Genomic DNA, 22,121 nt, shown 5'->3' with positions numbered 1-22,121 from the left:
TTCCGAGCAGACGTTCACGAGCCAGTGCCCATGTCTCCTGCTGCCGTGTGCTGGAACCGGATTTAGTGGATTAGGGCTCTGGGTGTAGTCATCTCATAAAAAGGGTCATAAATAACACAAAACATCAGGGATAATAATGTTCATTTTCCCAGTGTGAAGTCTGGACTGGACGGGATTTATTTTTTCCCCAGAACACTGATCGCTAGAGAGCTCTGAACCTATAATTAACAAGAGCCATATCTCTCACGAGAGGTCTAGAGATGGCTTTTATACTTCATAAAGCGTTCATAAAGCTTTCGTGAACTGCTGTAGTCTCGGGACTTGTCACTGACTGTGTTGAAGGACATGGTACTTTGTAAAAAATATTGTAAGTTTAATGTCAGTTTTCTCAAGATGACACAACCGTCTTAGAGATTTACCCATGCTAGGCACCTCTCCCTCATCCTTTGCCTGTAATTGGGAACAATCTGTCTGTCTGTCTCATCATTCAACGCTTCTCTCGACTCTTCTGGAGTCTGTGTTTCCTGGATAATTAGACGGCCCTGATCCCCATTTTTCATAGGTGAGACGTAGCAGCCAATGTAGGACAGCCATGAAATTACCACCTTTTGGTCCCCAAGGCCTGCAATTAATTAACCTACTTTAAACCGGAGCATTGAGGACACTGGAGGATGAGGCTTTTCCCAGGTTAGTCTCTGACACAGATACCGTCCCTCAGGGTCCAAGCGCGTGTTGAGTCCAATCATATCTCGAGCCACTCAAGAAGGCTACTGTGATCTTCTGTCTCAACAATTCTTATTGACATTCTAGTGCGCGGTTACATGTGTCCATTTTTCGGGCGTTGTCGGGTTTCAATCAGAAGATCCATTTCATGTAACTCCCCATATCTAGTTTTCCTGTGTCCGACTGAAATCAGATTTACACCCCCAGATAAGTGATCGGATTACGTTGGAAATCGGACAACGCGTGCTTGTAACTTTCGAAACTAGATAACAACTGGAGATTTTTTCGCATGCAGGTACTGATTGTTCAGACGGTTTATAGGTTTATTACTGTTCAAGCTAATGTCATTTCACTCTGTGAGAGTATTTTCCTCGGTTGCTGCTGTGTTTCTTGTTTCCCTCAGACCCATCCTGTGAATACTCTGTGCTCGTTGCGCTTGATTAACTTGGTTAGCTTGGTTAGCTTCCTTCAGCTCAAATGGCATGGCCCTGTGGCGGTATAAAGGGAATGATTCCATTAGTTGCCCAGCGTATGCGCTCTCACCTGGCAGGTCTGATGCATTCTTCCCTGGTCTGATCACGCCACACCATTTAATATGATTACCATCAGCTCCTTCTCTTTCTTGCTCTCACTCACAAGACCCACTTAAAATGCAAATGATCAACCCATGGTGCCTCCACACTCCACCACACCGGCCTCCAGGTGGGGATTACAGGGACTACTGTTCCTGGGTTTAAACCATCAACACCACACACACACACACACACACACACACACACACACACACACACACACACACACACACACACACACACACACACACACACAAACTGTCTCCTGCCTGTCTGCAGTCTATGGCCAACCCTCACCTGCACACTGCACCATCCCAGCCTATAGCTGTGGATTACAGTAACAGGCACAACAGGATGGCTGTTCATCTCTTATTTCATCAACCTCTCCTCTCTCTCCATCCCCCACCCCCCTCTCTCTCTCCACCCACCCTCTTCCTGTCTCCTGCAGTTTGTGGCCCATCCTAACTGCCAGCAGCAGCTGCTGACGATCTGGTATGAGAACCTGTCTGGCCTGAGGGAGCAGACCATCGCAGTCAAGTTCCTGGTGGTGCTGGGGGTGGCCCTGGGCCTCCCGCTGCTCGCCATCGGCTACTGGTTCGCCCCGTGCAGCAAGGTAAGGGCGTCCACCTCACCTCTCATTGGTCTGTTATCCCAAGCGGGTCGTCCGCGTCACTGCTTATTGGTCCATAATTCCAAAGGCTTTTTCTGCTTCACTTCTCATTGGTCCATAATACTCAGTCACTCGTCCACCTCACATCCCATTGGTCCATAATCCTGAGTCGCTCGTCCACCTCACATCCCATTGGCCCATAATCCTACATGGCTCGTCCACCTCTCATCTCATTGGTGTCTAAGCTCTAGCGCCCCCTGGTGTTGGTAGTGCTGTCCCATGTGCCTCAGCAGTGTGAATTAATGCACAGGCGTCTGAGAGGAGCGAAGCGAGGATGAATGCTTCTGTAATGGGTTATGTACACAGCTACATAAACAGATTTATGGGTCAAATTAACATTCAGCTGCTCTAAGCATAATGTGTAAAAGGTTGAAAGCTTTTCCCATTAAAAAAAATCACAGCCCACACTGGCAGTGTGAGTGCCCATGTTAAACTGCTTGTGTATGTCTGTGTGGGGGGGGGGGGGGGGGGGCATTCAACAATCACAGCGTGGCGGAGTGGGTGGGGATGTTTAAGTGAAACACCTTTGTGTGTGTGTGTGTGTGTGTGTGTGTGTGTGTGTGTGTGTGTGTGTGTGTGTGTCTTTGATTTTAGTAGAGGTTTGTTGCATACGAAAATAGAGATTCCATATGTGCATGTGTGTCTGTGTTTGTTTTTGTATTTTTTGTGTGAGTGTGTGTTAGTGATAAATAACCTAAGACACTGATTTAAAGAAACTGGACAAGTGTGTATTCACTAGTAATGTAATCGAGCTGTCTGAAGGCTAGCCAGCCAAGAGAGATTCCTCTGAGAAAACTGTTTAAGGTTGGACTGTTTCAGTGAGCATTTTCAGTCTGTCATGCCACGCAGCTCTCTTTCTCACACACACACTCTCTCTCTCACACACACACACACACACACACACACACACACACACACACACACACACACTCTCTCTCTCTCTCTCTCACACACACACACACACACACACACACACACACTCTCTCTCTCTCTCTCTCTCTCTCTCTCACACACACACACAATCTTTAAGAAAACTGTTTAAGGTTGGACTGTTTCAGTGAGCATTTTCAGTCTGTCATGCCACGCATCTCTCTCTCTCACACACACACACTCTCTCTCTCTCACACACACACACACACACACACACACACACACACACACTCTCTCGCTCTCTCTCTCTCTCACACACACACACACAATCTTTAAGAAAACTGTTTAAGGTTGGACTGTTTCAGTGAGCATTTTCAGTCTGTCATGCCACGCAGCTCTCTCTCTCACACACACACTCTCTCTCTCTCTCACACACACACACACACACACACACTCTCTCTCTCTCTCTCACACACACACACAATCTTCAGTCTGTCATGCCACGCATCTCTCTCACACACATACACTCTCTCTCTCTCTCTCTCTCTCTCTCTCTCTCTCCCTCCTTTGTTCATTTCTCTCTCCATCTACATCTCTTGGTGTCCAACATTCTTCTAGTAAAGCGAAATAAAAACTTTCGATATGCACATATTTAGGTGCACCCATAAGATCCCATAACGGGTTTCTCCTTACCTGTCTATTGCACAACACGAGTGCCCTTCCTGCAGATCTGCCTGGTACTGTATTCTCTATACTCTTTACTTTTGTTTTGGCTTAAATTACAGAATAACTATGCATAATACCAGGGGCGGAGTGGGACACAAAAATCCACCGGGACAATTCTGACTGCACCGGCCCACCACCGACCCACAACGTGCCCACAACGTGCCCAAAACTGGCCCAACCCGCATCCCCTCCACCTCCCATGTATCAACTACAGAAACAAACGGGCGGCTTGACGGAACAAATCGACTCCCGTATTGGCTCAAATGTTATGCTAATTCGCAACAATGTGTCCTGTCAACTCACTCGTATCTAGTTGACGGCTGGTTGAATAAATCCGTAATTCTTGTACATTTTGATGCACTTTCCTCCTGCATCCGCCTCTTTTTCAGTCTGGCCTTTTTGCCCCCTCCTTTCTCCTTTCTCTTATGTCCCTCCATCAGGTCCGCTTCACCTGCTCTCTCTCCCTGATAGCCGCTAATTTATCTCCCTAGGTTCACTTAATAAAGGCAGAACGATACGCATTTCCCATGATGCTTTGCTCGACCATTCTACATTCAACAAAATCGCTGGCCAATTTATATTTGTGGTCATGAAAGTAATGGAGCGTCTGAATAAAAAGAATTACATCAATATAGGAGGCTAAACAAAAATCAGAAGGTTGGATTAATGGGAGTGAGTTTGACAGACACCATAGGTGTGATGTACAGAGACAAATAGTGCTATAAATGGTGGTTGGACTGCTTAACTGTATAACCCTTGGAGAATTTAGAGATTTTCACGGGACCATGATTTGAGGTACATGCAAATTCGATGGGCCGCTCATGGCTTTGACTCAACGGCTGCGAAGGCCGGCCTGCAGGCTAGTTTTCGAGAGATAATTGGCCGACAGGCCCACCGGGAAAAATCCCGGTGCTCCCGATGGCCACTCCGCCCCTGCATAATACACATACACAGAGACCCCAGACCATCTTATTAAAAATTGTCGGTAGTCCTACAAAAGGCTTCATTACCCACAATTCCCTTATCACCTAAAGTCTTATCTGCAAGACAGTAATTGGCTGAAAACAAGGTGGTAAAACCGTGATGCACCTTTTCCCTTATAAGCTGCCTTAAACATACATCTTTCTCTTTGCGCCCTCTCTCCACTGGCTTTGGCCATGCTCACATCTGTCCTTCCACCGTCATCTGGTGAAGGCCTACTCTCTTTGTTCTTAACGGAAGAGAACAAACAAAGACAATCTCTCGTTAGCCAAACACTGCCCGCTAACTGAGACAAAGTAAGTTTAGCAAAGCAGCTAACAATAAGACCTGCCAGCTAACTCTGCAACGGGAGAAACGAAGGAAACTGCAACATTCCGAGCGATCAAATCCTCCGATCTAAACTGCAGTGTAATACCGACGACATCACAGCAAGGACAACTTCCCACCAACGGACTTCTCTGCCTCAGGAACATCGGATGCGCCAACACTTTTCCAAAGGACTGGTAACATCGACTGGGCAGCTAGCTATTTAGCTATTCACAACCTGGCTAAGCGTAGGACTGTTTACATATGCCATTGTTCATGTATTGTATCTGTTTTGTTTACCGAACATAACTGTTATATACTTTCATTGTAAATTGGTAGTTGGCTTCGCCACACCATCTAAGGGAAATCGTTAGGATTGCTTATCAGACACACGAGTCTTGCATGCATCACTAACCATCTCTTTCTTTAACATGGCATCTTAAATCACATACGATTACAAATACATTGGCCTTCATATAGCCACACACGCGAAGCACAAAATCGAACTTCGCGCTGACACCACACATGTATGTTCACGAACGTGTACACACATGTTAGATTAGCTAGATTACATATTGTGTGTTATTTCTTTACCATTGTGTAATAAATACTTTGATTTATATACGCTGGTTTATTTAATGTTACACAAGAATGGACGTTGTCAACCTCTTCTATTCAGAACTCCAATGACCTTCAACCATACTATTAATAAGGTCACTTTGTTTGTAGTTATTAATTGAATTATTAATCAGAGTTCCAAATTGATAGTATAATATATTTTATGAGACTGATATATTTAATGAGACTGATTTGTGGATTATCAACTTAATTGATCTGCCTTTGTGTTGAATGGTTGATCCCTGTCCAATAGGGTGAGATTACCAACATATTGTTGCTGTGGCAAGGACAGCACCAGTGTGTCTTGGTGGCCCTCGTGGAGACAATATCACAATTCATACACAATTGCACCCACATTCACCCGGCGCCTGCTCACTGGGTAAGATACCTACATAATCTGGTACTCCCATATGAGAATGGTACCCATTTTACCTACACAGCAAATAACTAAAGCTTGAGGAGACAATAATACATCCTATTGTTGCTGAACAATCCTTATTACCAATATCTTCAATTTAGAAAATGCAATTTACTTTTGTTTTGGCTTAAATTACAGAATGACTATGCATAATACACATACACAGAGACCCCAGACCATCTTATTAAAAATTGCAGCAAATAACTAAAGCTTAAGGAGACAATAATACATCCTATTGTTTTTGAACAATCCTTATAACCCATATCTTCAATTTAGAAAATGCACAAAATATAGCACACAGATATACTCCAGGAGGAGTGCAAGTTTTTAATCACAGTGCATTTCTGAGGGGCCTGGAATTGGCTTTATTGATGAGCATTGACATGATGGCACGTCGTCCTCCCTATCTCTGCCTCAGGGGCTACCTGCCGTCAGAGTACTTACGGCATTGGCAACCATCAACTTGAAGTTAATAAGCAATTCCTTGAGAGCACGGTTCTTGGCAGTCTGAAGTAAAAGTTCAGGAGTGCTTGGCTCACAGTACCTAGAGCAGACCATCACTGTTTTACAAGAGCGTGCATGAGCCAGACAATGTTCTGTATCGTAAAGAAACAAAGTGGACGTAATGGACCTAATGCTGTTCCACAACAGTTGAACTTATCAATAATGCTTGTGTACCTAATATCAGAAACTAGGAATTGGAATGTATTCTGTTCCACAACAGAAGTAATGATCAATTATGTGTGTAAACCTAATATCAGAAACTAGGAATTTACACAGGACAGAACAAAAGCAAACGCTAACAAAACTGGTCGAGCAGAATGATTCATCGTGTATTGTCAACAGAAAATAGATGGGCTTGGGGTTGGCATAACAGACTACAATACAGCACTATGATGAAAATGAGACAATAACAAATGTAGAGCTAATTAAAAGCTACAATGGATGTTTTGTTTATGTATGCACAGGTTTAGAAACTCTTTTCTTCACAGTATGGTGTTGCAAAGCTTTTAAGACATGGCAATTGTTTCTCGAATACAAAACAATCAGATGACTGCTTAGTCATTACGCTGATGCAGGGTGCTCTGACTACAGATTGATGGCCTACTTTGCATAAACGAGCACAACAACCTGAAACAACACCTGAGGTTTGCCATACTATTTGTTGTGAAGTGTGACTTTAAGTAGGCCTATGTTGAAATTGTTTCTCATGTCTTTGAAAGTTGTCTTTCCAACAAACTTTCCAACTTTAATCTCTCAGACACATTTTTGAGGACAAAGCATCAAGGCAAAGCCAAGGTCTTTCACTACTCCTGCTGAATAAGGCATTGAGGTATCGCTGATGTTTTATGTAATGATCAAACATAAATTCTGAATTTAGGAGTAGTGAGTGAATTTAGGAGTAGCAAATCATGACGCCCAAAAGCTGCATTCCTTACCTCTGTATTGTGCTCTGTGCTGTGATTGGGTGCAGCTTTCAGCCAATGGCCTTCCTCAGAGCACAGTGGCGTGTAACGCCAACCCACGCAGTCATCACTACACCCAAGTCTACTGTCACCAAGAAAGGCAGACAGGTTTGGTTTACAGTATTTCTCTGTTCCTAAAACACATTTTTTCAAAGCATGCCTCGGTTTCTCTTAGCTCTAAACACAAATCCCAAAACCACTCACACAAAATGCAAAACCCTTTATAACTCCTGCAAAAGGCCACTTTGGTTTCAAAACACTATTATGTCACCTCAAAAGCGCATTTTGTTTTCAAACAACAAACACAGACCATTATTTGAGTAGACATTCTAAGCATTGATTGAACACTGATGTGCTCAATGGAAAACACTACTATGAAATGGGAAAACACTAGTATGAAGGCCTTATCAGGAGTATTATGCCTTTTCATCTCCAGTGTTACTGTACGCTTTCTCCTGTTGTAAAATATTGTAACTGTATAATGTTTTAACTCAAATATAAAACAACTCACAAACAGTTACGACTTACAGTAAAGATTTCTTTTTTTTTTTCAAACGTGCTGTAGCCTTTACATCAGAGCAAACACAACCAAATGTGTAGATGATTTACACAGAACAAACAATAGGATATTGATACAGTCAACAAAAAAAAGAAAGAAAAATGTAAAATAAAAAAGGACAAAAAAACTAGACCGCATCCTGTTCTTGCTCAAGAACAATATCGACAATTGTTGTGTTGTGAAACATCTGAAAATACAGTAACATTTGATTGGATTACAATACAGTACAGTAATGTTTCAGTGCTGATAGGACGTAATCAGTTGTGGAAACGTATATGACTTACTTGCACATAGTCGTATCATACTGTAATTGTTTGACTCTATCAGAGTTTCTGTCAAAAGGCACCCTGTACACCTGCTTCATTCTCGAGGTGTTCTGCCTAAGAACATGGTCCTATGTGGCTAGGCTCACTGTATTGATGTTTAGGAATATGTCTTGGTCATCAATGGTTGCACTTTGTATTTGTTTATAATTTTACAAATACAGTACAATGTAAAATATTCTAAATACAAGAATACTATGCTCCTGATACAGTAAGGCATTCAAACTAGTGTTTTACGTACTGTCATAGTAGTGTTTCTTACCCATTCTCTCTTCTGAATGTCAGGAGAATCGGTGCAACTGAGAAGCGGCTTATGTTTGGTTGAACCCTCTGGCCAGCCTTACCAGCCTCCTGCATGGTCAAACCCATGTTGACCACATGTTTGAACACATTGGCCTGAATCTCATCAGAGATACAGTAATGGCTCTCCGTCTTGCTCTTCCTCTTCATCATTTTCCTCCTCCTCCTCCTCTTCCTCTCACTCCTCTGCCTCTCTGATCACCACTCACTTCAATGTTGCCATAAATTGTTCTCCAAACTAGGAGCTACAGTTTTGATTTCAAATTGCACAACAGCCTTGGAAATGGAAGTTTTGCCAATTGATTAGCAGTGTTTTCTGTTTGAACACAAGGAAGTTTTGGCATTGATGAAGTATGCAAAGTAGAGAGGATGGTGTTTAGTGTTTTGAAGAAAATGTGGTTAACAATTGAAAACTGTGTCTAAAGCAGAGAATTGTGTGTTGTGTTTAGAAGAAAGTGCGGTTAACAATTGAAATCTGTGTTTAAAGCAGAGAATTGTGCTTAAAGTTTAGCAGAATTGGTTTAGGGAGTTGGCACTTGGGTTTAGTGTTCAGAGAAACCGAGGCATGCTTTGAAAAAATGTGTTTTAGGAACAGAGAAATACTGTAAGTCTTGTGTAAAACCAGGACATCCTTGATTAACCTTTCTCTATGGTGCACTGTAAACCCGAACAAGTTCAGAGAACTCAAAACTTTTGATGTAACCGATTACATAAGAAAATTTTAGTACATATATTATTTTTTTTAAGTAAACTTAACTCAAAAATTATACATGAAGGAATGAAAATGTTTAATTTTTGAGTTAAGTTTACTTAAAAAAAATAATATATGTACTCAAATTTTCTTATGTAATCGGTTACATCAAAAGTTATGAGTTCTCTGAACTTGTTCGGGTTTACAGTGTGTATTCTTGAGTTTAGTATTGGGCTTTGAGACGTTTTTTGAGATGAATGAAACGATTAAACCTGGAACACAAGAGAACAGTGATGTAACTGAGACTGTTTTAGAGTAGTGCAGGCCTATTTGATGTAACTGAGACTGTTTTAGAGTAGTGCAGGCCTATTTGATGTAACTGAGACTGTTTTAGAGTAGTGCAGGCCTATTTGATGTAACTGAGACTGTTTTAGAGTAGTGCAGGCCTATTTGATGTAACTGAGACTGTTTTAGAGTAGTGCAGGCCTATTTGATGTAACTGAGACTGTTTTAGAGTAGTGCAGGCCTATTTGATGTAACTGAGACTGTTTTAGAGTAGTGCAGGCCTATTTGATGTAACTGAGACTGTTTTAGAGTAGTGCAGGCCTATTTGATGTATTGGAGGTTATACTGTATGTACGCAATCATGATGTGGCCACACATTTCCAACAGAGACCCCACCCCACCAATACCATTTTAAATGGAAACGACACATATTCTGCTTGTATGAGACTGCCAGCTGAGTGAGTGAATGAGAGAGAGTGTGTGTGAGAGAGAGAGAGTGAGTGTGAGAGAGAGAGAGATGGACATATTCTGCTTGAATGAGACAGCCAGCAGAATGAGTGAGTGAGAGAGACAGAGAGTGAGAGAGAGAGAGAGAGAGAACAGAGAGAGAAATGCACATATTCTGCTTGAATGAGACTGCCAGCAGAGTGATTGGGAGAGAGAGAGAGAGAGTGAGTACGAGAGAGTGAGAGAGAGAGAGATTGAGTGAGAGAGAGAGAGAACAGAGAGTGAGAACAGAGAGAGAGAGAGAGATGCACATATTCTGCTTTAATGAGACAGCCAGCAGAGTGAGTCAGTAAGAGTGAGAGAGAGAACAGAGAAAGTGAGAGAGAGAGATAGTGAGGGAGAGAGAGACAACAGAGAGAGAGAGAGAGAGATGCACATATTCTCCTTGCATGAGACGGCCAGCAGGGCTGGAGCTTCTCTTCTTCCAGTGAAATTATCTCGCAAATTAAAATGTGACACAGATTATTCAGACTTTTCCGATAAGGCCCGACAAAACCATTTTAAGCACTATATTCTCATTACACGTAATATTGCACACATAATTCAGTGTTATCAGCAGTAACCCAGGCTGCCTCCATTCATACAGACAGACACCAGATACCATCACACAAATATGCAGAAAACCCCATCATATCTGCCCAGTCCATTCATTCACCATTCATTCACCACATACATTGTCTTACTTGTGAGACATCATAAACATTTATTATACTTATTATATATACACTCACACACACAGCATATTCTATACGTACATACATATGACAGACAGACATACAGACATGTTTATGTCCTATAGCTGTGGGACTATACATTCACTGTGTACATGTACATGTTGTCTTCCCTCCGCAGACAGAGTGTGTGTGTGTGTGTGTGTGTGTGTGTGTGTGTGTGTGTGTGTGTGTGTGTGTGTGTGTGTGTGTGTGTCTGTGTGTGTGTCTGTGTGTGTGTGTGTGAACTTTTCCACTAGCAATGAATGACACCTTCATCCCCACAATGTGCTTCATTAACCTTGAGCTGGCCTCTCCTCTCCTTCTGCTCTGAAATCAAACAGACTCATTAAAACCTGTTGTTATTTGTCTCTCCCCCTCCCCCCCCCACACACAAACACAGCTGGGGAAGGTGCTCCGCAGTCCCTTCATGAAGTTTGTGGCGCACGCCTGCTCCTTCGTCATTTTTTTGGGCCTGCTGGTGTTCAACGCCTCGGACCGTTTCGAGGGCATCACCACGATGCCCAACGTGACCGTCACCGACCACCCCCTGCAGATCTTCCGGGTCAAGACCACACGCTTCTCCTGGACAGAGATTCTCATCATGGTGTGGGTGGCCGGTGAGGTTGCCATCCATTATCTAGCACTCATTAACACCTTCTTGCGCTCTTCATCGACAGCATCGTCAGGAACGAGGCAAATGAACGCCTGGAGCCCAAATCAATCACGCTGAATTAACCAGTTGGATTTTGGGAGGATGGGTGAAAGAGAGAGTGATAAAAAAAAAGAGAGAGAGAGAGAGAGAGAGAGAGAGTGATAGAGAGAGAGAAGGGATAGAGAGAGAGGGAGCACACATTCAAACCATTCGGCCACAGATGACGACGTTTTTACCAGTTTTGTCCGTTAAAGACAAAAAATGTTTGTCATTTTAATTATGTAGATTAGGTGAGTGTTAACAGTACAGGATGCAAATGTACCTGATCTTTATCAGCCGCCCCTATTAGTTGGTAGGGTGCATTTGTATAGATCACAATCTTTTAAACGTATCATCTTCACTAACACCTACAAATCAACAATAAAATACAGAGGAATTACTATGTTGCCACAATTGTAGAAAAGAGTTAACCTGCCGATTCCTCTGTAGTTTGTTGTCTATTATTATAAAAAAACAAATGCCCGTCTGATCCTTGCTGACGGACAGAGGAGCTCAGCCTACCTTTCCATCCGACATAAGGCAAAGTGTAGCCATAGACAGTGATGAACCTCAGCCATTGGACATGAGGCCGAGTGTAGCCTTTGACAGTGATGACCCTCAGCACAGAGAGCCAGATAGAATGGTAAGGTCTTAAGGGAAGATTAAGCCCCCGTCCACACATTACATCGTCCTAATCTAATGTGAAGAGGCTAGCCGATCCAGCAATCCTTTTCATCGGCGCTGCCAGGACAGGACAGCAGGGGCTTATTTCTGTAGAAAAAAGCACACTTTAAGTGAATTTTTTTAATTATGTGTCATTATGACTATTAAAGCAAACTTTCACTTTATTTGAATACCCTGACACTTATTTGCCGTATAACTCTTAGTTTTAATTAGCAGCACAACACAAGGCTAAACATGAGATTAAATTACTGTGTTGAAGAGCTTACAATGAAAGGAAAAGACTGGAACATTGCCAGTAAAGAATCTCAATGCGTTTTGCAGAGGCTAAAGTCACTCATCACTCTCTGACTTGACTGAAATGGCCACTGACGCTGCTTGACGTTGCGCAAGGGTCATTTCCTGATAATGTCAAGCAAAACATCTCCACGAGTTTCTAGGAGGTAGATTGACCAATACGGAACGAGAGGAAGAAGGGGAATTATTTACCAACCTAGAAGAGTATGCACTTAATCCCTGCGATATTGATCCAACACATATTTTATCAAAGGTTTTTCAACCAGTACCCAACGAGTGATCATAATTTATCACAAATACATGTTCACATGAAAACAAAAGATGTCAGAGTGCAGCTGATATCTCCTGATCTCGATTCCACCACACACGGGAACCCGTGACAAAGGTGCAAATGGATAGAGTCCGCTTGATCGTGACCGTATTGATCTCTCTGGGCTGTGATTCCCTGGAGTGATTGGGAAAAGTGTGAGTGTTTGAAATGGATAGAGAAGAAGACCCATCCCTTTTAGCAGTTCACTTTTTTTTCTTCCTGTGAATGTCACACTGAGACATTGTGTGTGTGTGTGTGTGTGTGTGTGTGTGTGTGTGTGTGTGTGTTTTCTCTCTTACCTCTCGCAGGGATGATGTGGTCGGAGTGTAAGGAGCTCTGGACAGAAGGCCCTAGGGAGTACATCCTTCAGCTGTGGAATGTTCTAGATTTCGGCATGCTTTCAATTTTCATTGCGGCTTTTACCGCCCGGTTCTTCGCCTTCCTCCAGGCCATGAAAGCACAGGAGTATGTCGATGAGAACATCAAAGTACCTGACCTTGCCATGGTGACCCTCCCACCTGACATACAATATTTCACCTATGGTAAGTCAGAGAGAGGGGGGGGGGGGGGGGGGAGGGAGGGAGAGAGAGGGAGAGATAGAGAGAGAGAAAGGGAGAAAACCCCCATTCAGTGCATTGATTTTAAGAGGAGATAAAGACACAAAGATGGTGGATTCAGGATCAGATCGAACACCCAGTGTCAAAAAAACATCTACATCATAGCTTCATGCACAGAATGTTTCTCTACATTACAAAACAACTTAAAAACGCCTCTCTTACCTCAGTAACCTCAGTGAGAGAAACAAGAGCTACCAGACAAAACCATATATCATCACCTTCAAGCAAATTATGCTCATGCTTATGTGATGTCCAGTAATTCTGTGTTGTTTTATTGATGCAATGGTCCATTTCTGGATAAATCAAAAGCTAACACTTTGGGGGGAGCTGTGGCTCAAGCAGCAGCCCCGACCACGAAGAGGTTTGAACTCCCACAGGGACTCGGGTTCGAATCTGACCCACGGTCATTTCCCGATCTCACTCCCTACCTCTTCTCTCCAGCTCATATCCTGTCAGACCTTCACTGTCTTATCAGATTAAAGGCAAAAAGCCCAAAAATAAACCTTAAAAAAAAGTTAACACTTTGGGGTTGGCAATTCCGCCAGCATTCAGTATGTGTTTTACTACAATATCTATCAGATATGTGCTGAATCAAATTGATTTGTGAGATTTTTTTTTTTTGAAAAACTACAATAATGTCAGGACATGTCAAACTTCCTCAAAAATTACTACCAGGTCTCAGTTTGCTTAACGCTGGGTTTGGTTATATTAAAACATGTAGTCTTTTTCTATTTCCTTTAAGCCAGGGACAAATGGCTTCCCTCAGACCCTCAGCTCATCTCTGAGGGTCTCTACGCCATCGCCGTGGTGCTGAGTTTCACTCGCATCGCCTACATCCTCCCTGCCAACGAGAGCTTCGGACCGCTCCAGATCTCCCTGGGCCGCACAGTCAAGGACATCTTCAAGTTCATGGTCCTCTTCATCATGGTCTTCCTGGCGTTCATGATTGGCATGTTCATCCTCTACTCGTACTACTTGGGTGCTAAAGTAAACCCCGCCTTCACCACGTGAGTGGCTGACCATGCCAGCCTCTTGTTTTGATTAACATCATACTGGGAAACCTTTCGGCCCTAGACATGTTTAGCCGATTAATGAATGAATGACTTTGTGTGAGTTCAGATCACATGCATTGTGTATGAGGGATGTGAACGTAGTTTCACTTCACAAAGTATACCATAACAGTACAGCCCTGAGAAATAAAACTTCCCATGTGGGAAATACATATACATAGTATGTATATAGGAAATAGCAGAAGGTCATTTGTTCAAACAACATAGTACCTCTGTCTTGGGAAATGGAGCTGCCTCCCTGACATTAAAGGTCTACCACATAAATGCTGACTTTTTTGGGATGAGGAAGAGAATCAAACCAACGCTACTTGTTCATTTTTTCATCTTGAGACGGTAAGAAAGAGAAAGAGAGAGAGGGGGGAGCAAAGGAAGAAACACAAAGAAAAACAAGAGGCAAGCAAACAAACATTAAGAAAATGAAACAGTCAAACCCCAATTGATGTAGGGTTATATCTAGCCTCGAGACTCAAGGATATGAATCCAGTCCCCCAGACAGTTATAAATCTTTAGAAGGGCTTCCTCAGATAATTATGTTGGACACCTGATTAATAGCAGACTGTCAGACCTCCAGACACCACCATCATATGTGTGTGACGTACCCTCTTTAACATGCTGAGTTTGACTTCTGCTAGCCTGTCATTTATCAAAAACTTAACACTGGTGATTATCTCTCTCTCTCTTTCTCACACACACACACTCTCTCTCTCTTTCTCTGTTCCTTTTTTCTCTCACTCATTTCTTTCTCTCTCTCTCTCTCTCTCTCTCTCTCTCTCTTTCTCACACACACACACTCTCTCTCTCTGTTCCTTTTTTCTCTCACTCATTTCTTTCTCTCTCTCTCTCTATCTTTCTCTCTCTCTCTCTCTTTCTCACACACACTCTCTCTCTCTGTTCCTTTTTTCTCTCACTCATTTCTTTCTCTCTCTCTCTCTCTCTCTCTCTCTTTCTCTCTCTCTCTCTCTCTCTCCTTCTGTTCTCTCACTCCAGGGTGGAGGAGAGTTTTAAGACCCTGTTCTGGTCTATTTTTGGCCTGTCAGAGGTGTCCTCTGTGGTGCTGAAATACGACCATAAGTTCATCGAGAACATCGGCTACGTGCTCTACGGGATTTACAACGTCACCATGGTGGTGGTACTACTGAACATGCTCATCGCCATGATCAACAGCTCCTATCAGGAGATAGAGGTCAGGCACCAAACCTTTAAGTTCACCATACATACCATTCTGTCATTCAGCAGATGCTTTTATCCAAAGTGGCTTGCCACCAAAGTGATGGATTCAATGCCCAACGACTAGACAAATTGTATACCTGTACAATACGTACAGGTATACAATTTGTCTAGTCGTTGGGCATTGAATCCGTCACATTGGTGTTAACACTTTGCTCCACCGGATAAGCTCCAAGAGACTTAGGCCGAATCTCGATTCTTCCCCTTGCCCCTTTTGCTTTGTCTTGTCTTTGTCTTAACCCTAGCACTTGCAAGTGTAAGGGCCAAGGGCTGAAAACTTTCCCCTATGAAATGAGACGCCACTCGGTTTCGGGTACGTCACTTGGCGTCGCTGAATAATACAGGATGGTACATGTAAAGCACAGGTCGATGTCTTCAAACAAGTGCTGTCATTCACAGATATCAAACGGAGTTCGCGGATAAGTTATCTGTAGACATGCGTGACTATATGAGCTATGAAACTAGCGATTTAAAAAAAGTTTCAATTATGGTTGCAAATATATATACGACTGTATAGAGCACAAAACTAGACTGTCGTAATTGTTTTGTGGACGGTACATGTAAAGCACGGATCGATGTCTCCAAAGCAAGTGCTGTCATTCACAGATATCAAACGTAATTCGTGGATAATAAAGTACTAAAAAATCTGTACACATGCATGGAGTCAGGCTAGTCCTAGCAAGCTGCCATATAATCCAATAAATTGGTGGCATACGCGCTAATTGTAACCTAAAACTACCGTTTGAAAGCTTCAGTTAAGACCTGCAATACTATGCATAGTTCGTGTAGCACATTTCAGATCAAACCGAGTCATTATAAACATATAAAAAGTTGTGTAGATAGCTTTATTCATGTAAAATATTCCTCGCTTCAAGCAGCCATTTTTTTTTCAAAATTCCCGAGCTGGTTTCGCTGTGTGCTTTGGGATAGCCCTTGGAGGAGCAAGGTAGCTCTCCGATCAGCTTAAAAACGAGGGCCATACACCACTTAATCTTACCCTTTAATCTTGATCAAATTGGGTATTGAGACACCACTAGCTCTCACATGAACGCGCAACTTCAAGGGTAAGGGGAAAGATAAGGGGTAAGGGGAAGTATTGAGATTGGGCCTTAGTACACAAACGAATGAACAGAATTGAAGTGAGGATTTTCTGTGATGTGATTCTAAGTAATGATTTGTGTTTTCCCATTGTTGATATCTGATTAATACCAAGGTGATATCTCATTATGCGTAACCAAACTCTGCTAAGGAATGTCCTTGGAAAAGGAGACATTTCCAAACAGATTATCCTGAGTGTGAACACTAATCCTCCGAATTAATCAAGTCATGTGGAAACAGACGTGACATTGGATGTTCGCTGCAATAATAATCAATGTGTTTATATAATAATAATAATCAATCAGTGTGGCTAGATGACCGCCATTTTAGTAAGATTTGGGTAAGGGGGGTGTCATCTTAGCCCCCCCCCCCCCCCCCTCCCAGGTACAGTGTGGCTAGATGACCGCCATTTTAGTAAGATGTGGGTGAGGGGGGTGTCATCTTAACCCCCCCCCAGTAACAGTGTGGCTAGATGACCGCCATTTTAGTAAGATGTGGGTGAGGGGGGTGACCTCTAAACCCCCCCCCCCCCCTGAAGCGAGAGCCACACTGAGTGTTTGTTCTTACTGCCCAACAGAACGACGCAGACGTGGAGTGGAAGTTTGCCCGCTCTAAGCTATGGCTGTCCTACTTTGACAACGGGAAGACCCTCCCTCCACCCTACAGCATCGTGCCCAGCCCCAAGTTCTTCTTCCAGGGCATCAGGCGCATCATCGGCTGCCTGCGCTGCAGAAGGAGGAGCATGAAGAAGGACGTGGAGCTGGGGATGGACAGCTCCAAGTCCAGGGTATGAACATGGCGGATAGTGTGTGTGTGTGTGTGGTTGTGGTGTAGGCAGCTCATGAAAGAAGCACATGTGACCTCCCCAACACCCCCCCTTGAAAGTACATTTTAGTTTTGTTGTGGTTGTTATTATTTTTTTCCTGTGGATCTGTGGTACATGTCTGCTCCCAGTAAGAAGCAAACCTGACCTTCCCAACCCTACCTTGAAAGCTCATTTCAGTAGGTTTTTGTGGTTGGTTCGTTTGTTTTTTTTTCCCCCTGTGGATCTGTGGTAGATGTCTGCTCCCTATAAGAAGAACTCGGAAGCCCATTTGAGTTTTTGTTTGTTTGTTTGGTTTGTTGTTTTCCCCTGTGGACCTGTGGTATTTGTCTGTGCTCCTCTGCTCCTGTGGTGATGTACTGTTTTTCTGTTGGAGTCGCAGGTAATACATCTATTAGATCTGCTTCAGCTCTATCCCTTAACACTAAAAGGTCTATATCCCTCGTCCGGGATATTTTTATTTTTGAGTTTTCGTCTTAGAGACATAAAAAGAACAACCACGGAAACATTGAACCATTTTCTAATATTATTGCTGAGGTCTTCTAGAAAGGATCATATATTCCATTTGTGCATCAATGTTTTTAGTTAAGCAAAATGTACAAAAACATCAAGGCATGTCAGACAACTTAGAAAAGTCTAAAAGGCCTTGGACCTTAGAGTGTTAAGGCCTTCCACCACTCAGAGCTGAAGCCTAGTCCTGCATGATAATCTATTGCTACAATAAATGTAGCAGGTTGTATTCCCTGTGTTAAAAAGTTATTGGAGTTTGTCCCCAGGATAACAATGCAATTGGTTTTAAGTGCTGTAGGAAAAAGAAAAACAAAAACAAAAAAAAACTGGTGCAGCTCTGTTTGTGCCCGAAGACAAAGTCAATATGGGTTATTTTGTGAGAGAGGTGAATGGTAACCCTTTGTGATGGTGGGCTCAGCGGATGTGGTTAGCTCCGTGAGAGAAATGATTCCTCTGTTTAAAGCAGTTCATTCACATGTCCTCACACATGAGGCTTACCAACATTACAATGATCCATCTCCTGTCCAGGCCTCATTCCGTCGTTTAACCAACGCATTATCCACTAATTGCCCTATTTCAAGGGACTAATTGAAAAGAAAGGGGGAGAGGAATGAAAAGCATTTTGTCCTCAAAGAGAACCTGAGCATGTAATGTGCCATCATTTTTCTACTGGTGATTGATTTCTAATATCATGACTTGGGGTGTTATGCCTCATTTCACAAGCTCAGTATCAGGCATAGGTCAGGTGTGTGTGTGTGTGTGTGTGTGTGTGTGTGTGTGTGTGTGTGTGTGTGTGTGCGTGTTTGTGCGTGTGTTTGTTTATATTCCTCTTAGTTGTCGATGTTGTGAGCACACTGACCAGAATGATCACACATAGAGTATTATCCACACCTTAACAGCTGGTGTTTTCTACATTCACAGTTAAACCTCTTCACCCAATCAAACATCCGCATTGCAGAGTCACAGAGTTTCAACAGCATCCTCAACCAGCCCACACGCTATCAGGTAAGATAGCGGCAACATCGCTAATGTTTAAAGAAGCATGCCGGATCAATTTCTATTCGCTAACGATATGCTAGCGGCTAAAACTAACGGAATCTCTTGGAATGTGCTGACTTTGACATTATGACAAACTAGTTAGTCAACAACTGTCCTAACACTGTATCAAGCAAGTGCAACACAAGACAAAGCAAGACGGCAAATAAGCTACTTACTAGTTCGGCAGACAGTAGAAAGCCGGGCGGCTTCAGTCAATCCTACATTTAGCAGTTATATGCCTATGGACCCTGGTATGGCAATGGCACGGAGGCGATTCTCCATATTAAAAGTCATTGTAGCGCCCCAATTTTTTTCAAGCTGTTATTTTAAGGTAAAACTGCTTATCCTCAGCCTAATCCTGAAGTATAATTGTTGCATACTGTAACTTGAGGATACCATGGAGACGAAGCTGTTCTAGTCTGTTTTCATTCATTTCTCCCCCTCTGTCATGTCATACTTGTTCCCACAGCAAATCATGAAACGGCTCATTAAGCGCTACGTCTTGAAAGCACAAGTCGATAAGGAGAATGACGAGGTCAACGAAGGTCAGTTAAATTTGTCATTTCAAGGTCACAAGTGACGTTGTGTTTTCTTATTTCTCATGGACTGATGTAGTAAATGCCAGCCAAAGCCCTAAAATTGCGTGTTGTTTTTATGTATGTGGCTCTTGTGGTTTTAGACAATGACTGCATGCAGAACAGTTTTGCTCTACAGTTAGAATCAGGTATCTGCCATGTCGTGCTTAAAATAGCATCTGTGGTGTACATGTACTATACAGTAAGCTATTAGGCCACAGCTTCACTCCTGCCTTACAAACAGAATAGTTTACTAAAGCAGTCTAGTGGAGTTCAAGTCTTGAGAGTGAGAGTTTATTTCCCGTTATTTTCCTGTCTAGGCGAACTGAAGGAGATCAAACAGGACATCTCCAGCTTGCGCTACGAGCTGTTGGAGGATAAGTCCCAGGCCACGGAGGAGCTGTCCTTTCTCATTCAGAAACTCAGCGACAAACTCAACCTGGGCCCCGTACGCTGCGAGTGACAGGAGGGGCGGACCCTGCCGGGTCAGTCGGCACCACTGGCCGCCGCTCCAAGGAGCTCTCTGCTGCCTCTCGGAAGAAAATCAAACGTGGATGACTTGGACTCGGTGGACTCTCCAAGTCTCCAAGGCAGGAAGCTGCCGGCGAACAATACTGTGGTGTCACTCTCAAAGGGAAATGTCCATTTTAACAATTGTTTTTTCTCTGTTATGTGTCTCCTCTGTTTGGTCCTTTTGTCTTTATTTGAGCTGTTTTACATCGTCATTCATATGTTGTCTTTGTAGATGTTATCAATGTAACTACACTGTATACAGATTTACAATTACAGAACTTAACAGGAAGTATATTTATTATATTATTCAGACAATATTTCTGATTATGGTGTCCTATAAGGGACACACTGTAGTTTTGTCACAGTTGAAGGTATTTTAGCTTTCATAACATGTCCAGGTAAAGGTATACGCTATGGCAATAACCCTCACTCTGTGAATCATACTCGTGATATCCATGGTTTGTCCCATGTGTTTTACCAAACCGAGAGAGATATTTTAAGAGACTGCTTTTGAAATGAATAAAGTATAAGATACAAATTTGATTTAAAGTGTCTGAGGTGTAAATGCTGATCAAAATGTATAGTACCAAAAGCGTATGCAATGATATTGAAAGGCACTTACAGTTTTTTTGTTATGATTTCTGGTTTCCTATATAAATCTGTTATTTATTAAAACATTTTTAAGAAAGTGACTGCTGGGAGGACCGAGTGTATGCGGTCTGAGCACAAGATGACCAGGGCTGCATGAATGTATTGGTTCTATGTATAGCCATGTATATGTATGTATAACGAACGACACCAACCTTTTCATATTTGTCTGTCTCTGTCTGTTTGGTTTATGATTAATTGTTTTCGTGTTCACATTTAAAGTCAGACTTTAGTTCGATGTTTATTTTCAGGCGTGGGAGTAATGGAGTTGTGGAGGAATCATTCAGTCCAACGTAATGATCTCATTGAAGGGAGATAACGCTTCATTTTTACCCAGTGGAAGTTAAAAAAGTTTAGAAAAAGCAAGTAGGCCTACTTTAGAGAGTCCTTTTGTAAGATACCAATATTTCTGGGTAATACTGCTCACCATCATGTGTTATTTTAAGTTCAAAGCCTGTGCAGGATCAATGTTTTCTTATGGTTGACTAGACCTCAATACATATTAGGGGAAACTTAGCGCAAGAATGTGAATCTAAAATAGCATCTGATTGACTGATTGACAAGTTAGTCGGGTATTTATTATTTATTTGTATTCAAGTATGCCAAAAAAGAATATTTTATTAGACTGAATATAATGAAATATTGTGTGTGTGCAATTACATATGTACTGGGAGACTGTCGCAGTAAGACATGTGGTATGGATGAACAGCTCAGTGAGAGCAATGAAACAAAGATCACATAGGGATGTTTTGCTGATGTAATAATGAAATTATAAACGAGTATGAATGTAGTATAAGTATAAATGAAATGTTGTCTGTACACATTTTTTTTATACAGATTCACCCTCTGCACACACACACACACACACACACACATTAGACTAATATAAACTATGCATTTCATATAGACTAGTTTATTAATATATTATTATAATATAATATTAATTATATAACTTTTGCTCTTCTTAAGTCTTGTCTTTATTCTTATTCCAGCCATTTTTAGTGGAGCTTCTGTACCTGCACTTTTGAGATATCGACCCCACTCCAACCCTGACATGCATTGACTCCTGTTGTTCTTTTATTAATGGCGCTTTTTTATCCCTATTTTTTCCATGGAAATGAATGGTGGAACGTTCACCTATTGTGATGTCACTTGCACTGCCAGCTGTACCCGATGGTAACTGGCATAGCTGGCTGTTTCAGTCACGCCATTAAGCTTACGTACATATCTAGCTGCTTATCATAGATATCATAGAACCTTAAATGAAAGATTATAGAGATAGGTTCCATTCAATC

At 42.4% G+C, this 22,121-nt stretch overlaps 1 protein-coding gene across 1 annotated transcript in view; it reads left to right on the top strand.

The window, feature by feature from the left end:
- The window catches only part of trpc3 (transient receptor potential cation channel, subfamily C, member 3), a gene marked incomplete at both ends in the record, with an annotated part of 33,425 nt that extends 13,297 nt beyond the window's left edge, over positions 1-20,128 (top strand). The window contains 9 exons of the mRNA XM_080843338.1: positions 1,744-1,908; positions 11,129-11,345; positions 13,016-13,249; positions 14,067-14,331; positions 15,382-15,577; positions 17,297-17,506; positions 18,974-19,057; positions 19,560-19,635; positions 19,986-20,128. Of these exons, the coding sequence (XP_080699464.1) occupies positions 1,744-1,908; positions 11,129-11,345; positions 13,016-13,249; positions 14,067-14,331; positions 15,382-15,577; positions 17,297-17,506; positions 18,974-19,057; positions 19,560-19,635; positions 19,986-20,128 (1,590 nt within the window). The remainder of the gene's footprint in view (positions 1-1,743; positions 1,909-11,128; positions 11,346-13,015; positions 13,250-14,066; positions 14,332-15,381; positions 15,578-17,296; positions 17,507-18,973; positions 19,058-19,559; positions 19,636-19,985) is intronic.
- Between the last annotated feature and the right edge of the window lie 1,993 nt (positions 20,129-22,121).

The sequence above is a fragment of the Sprattus sprattus genome (assembly GCF_963457725.1).
Source record: "Sprattus sprattus genome assembly, chromosome: 8".
Taxonomy (NCBI): Eukaryota; Metazoa; Chordata; class Actinopteri; order Clupeiformes; family Clupeidae; genus Sprattus; species Sprattus sprattus.
The sequence above is the reverse complement of the archived record's forward strand: the minus strand, read 5'-3'. Positions and strand labels throughout refer to the sequence as shown.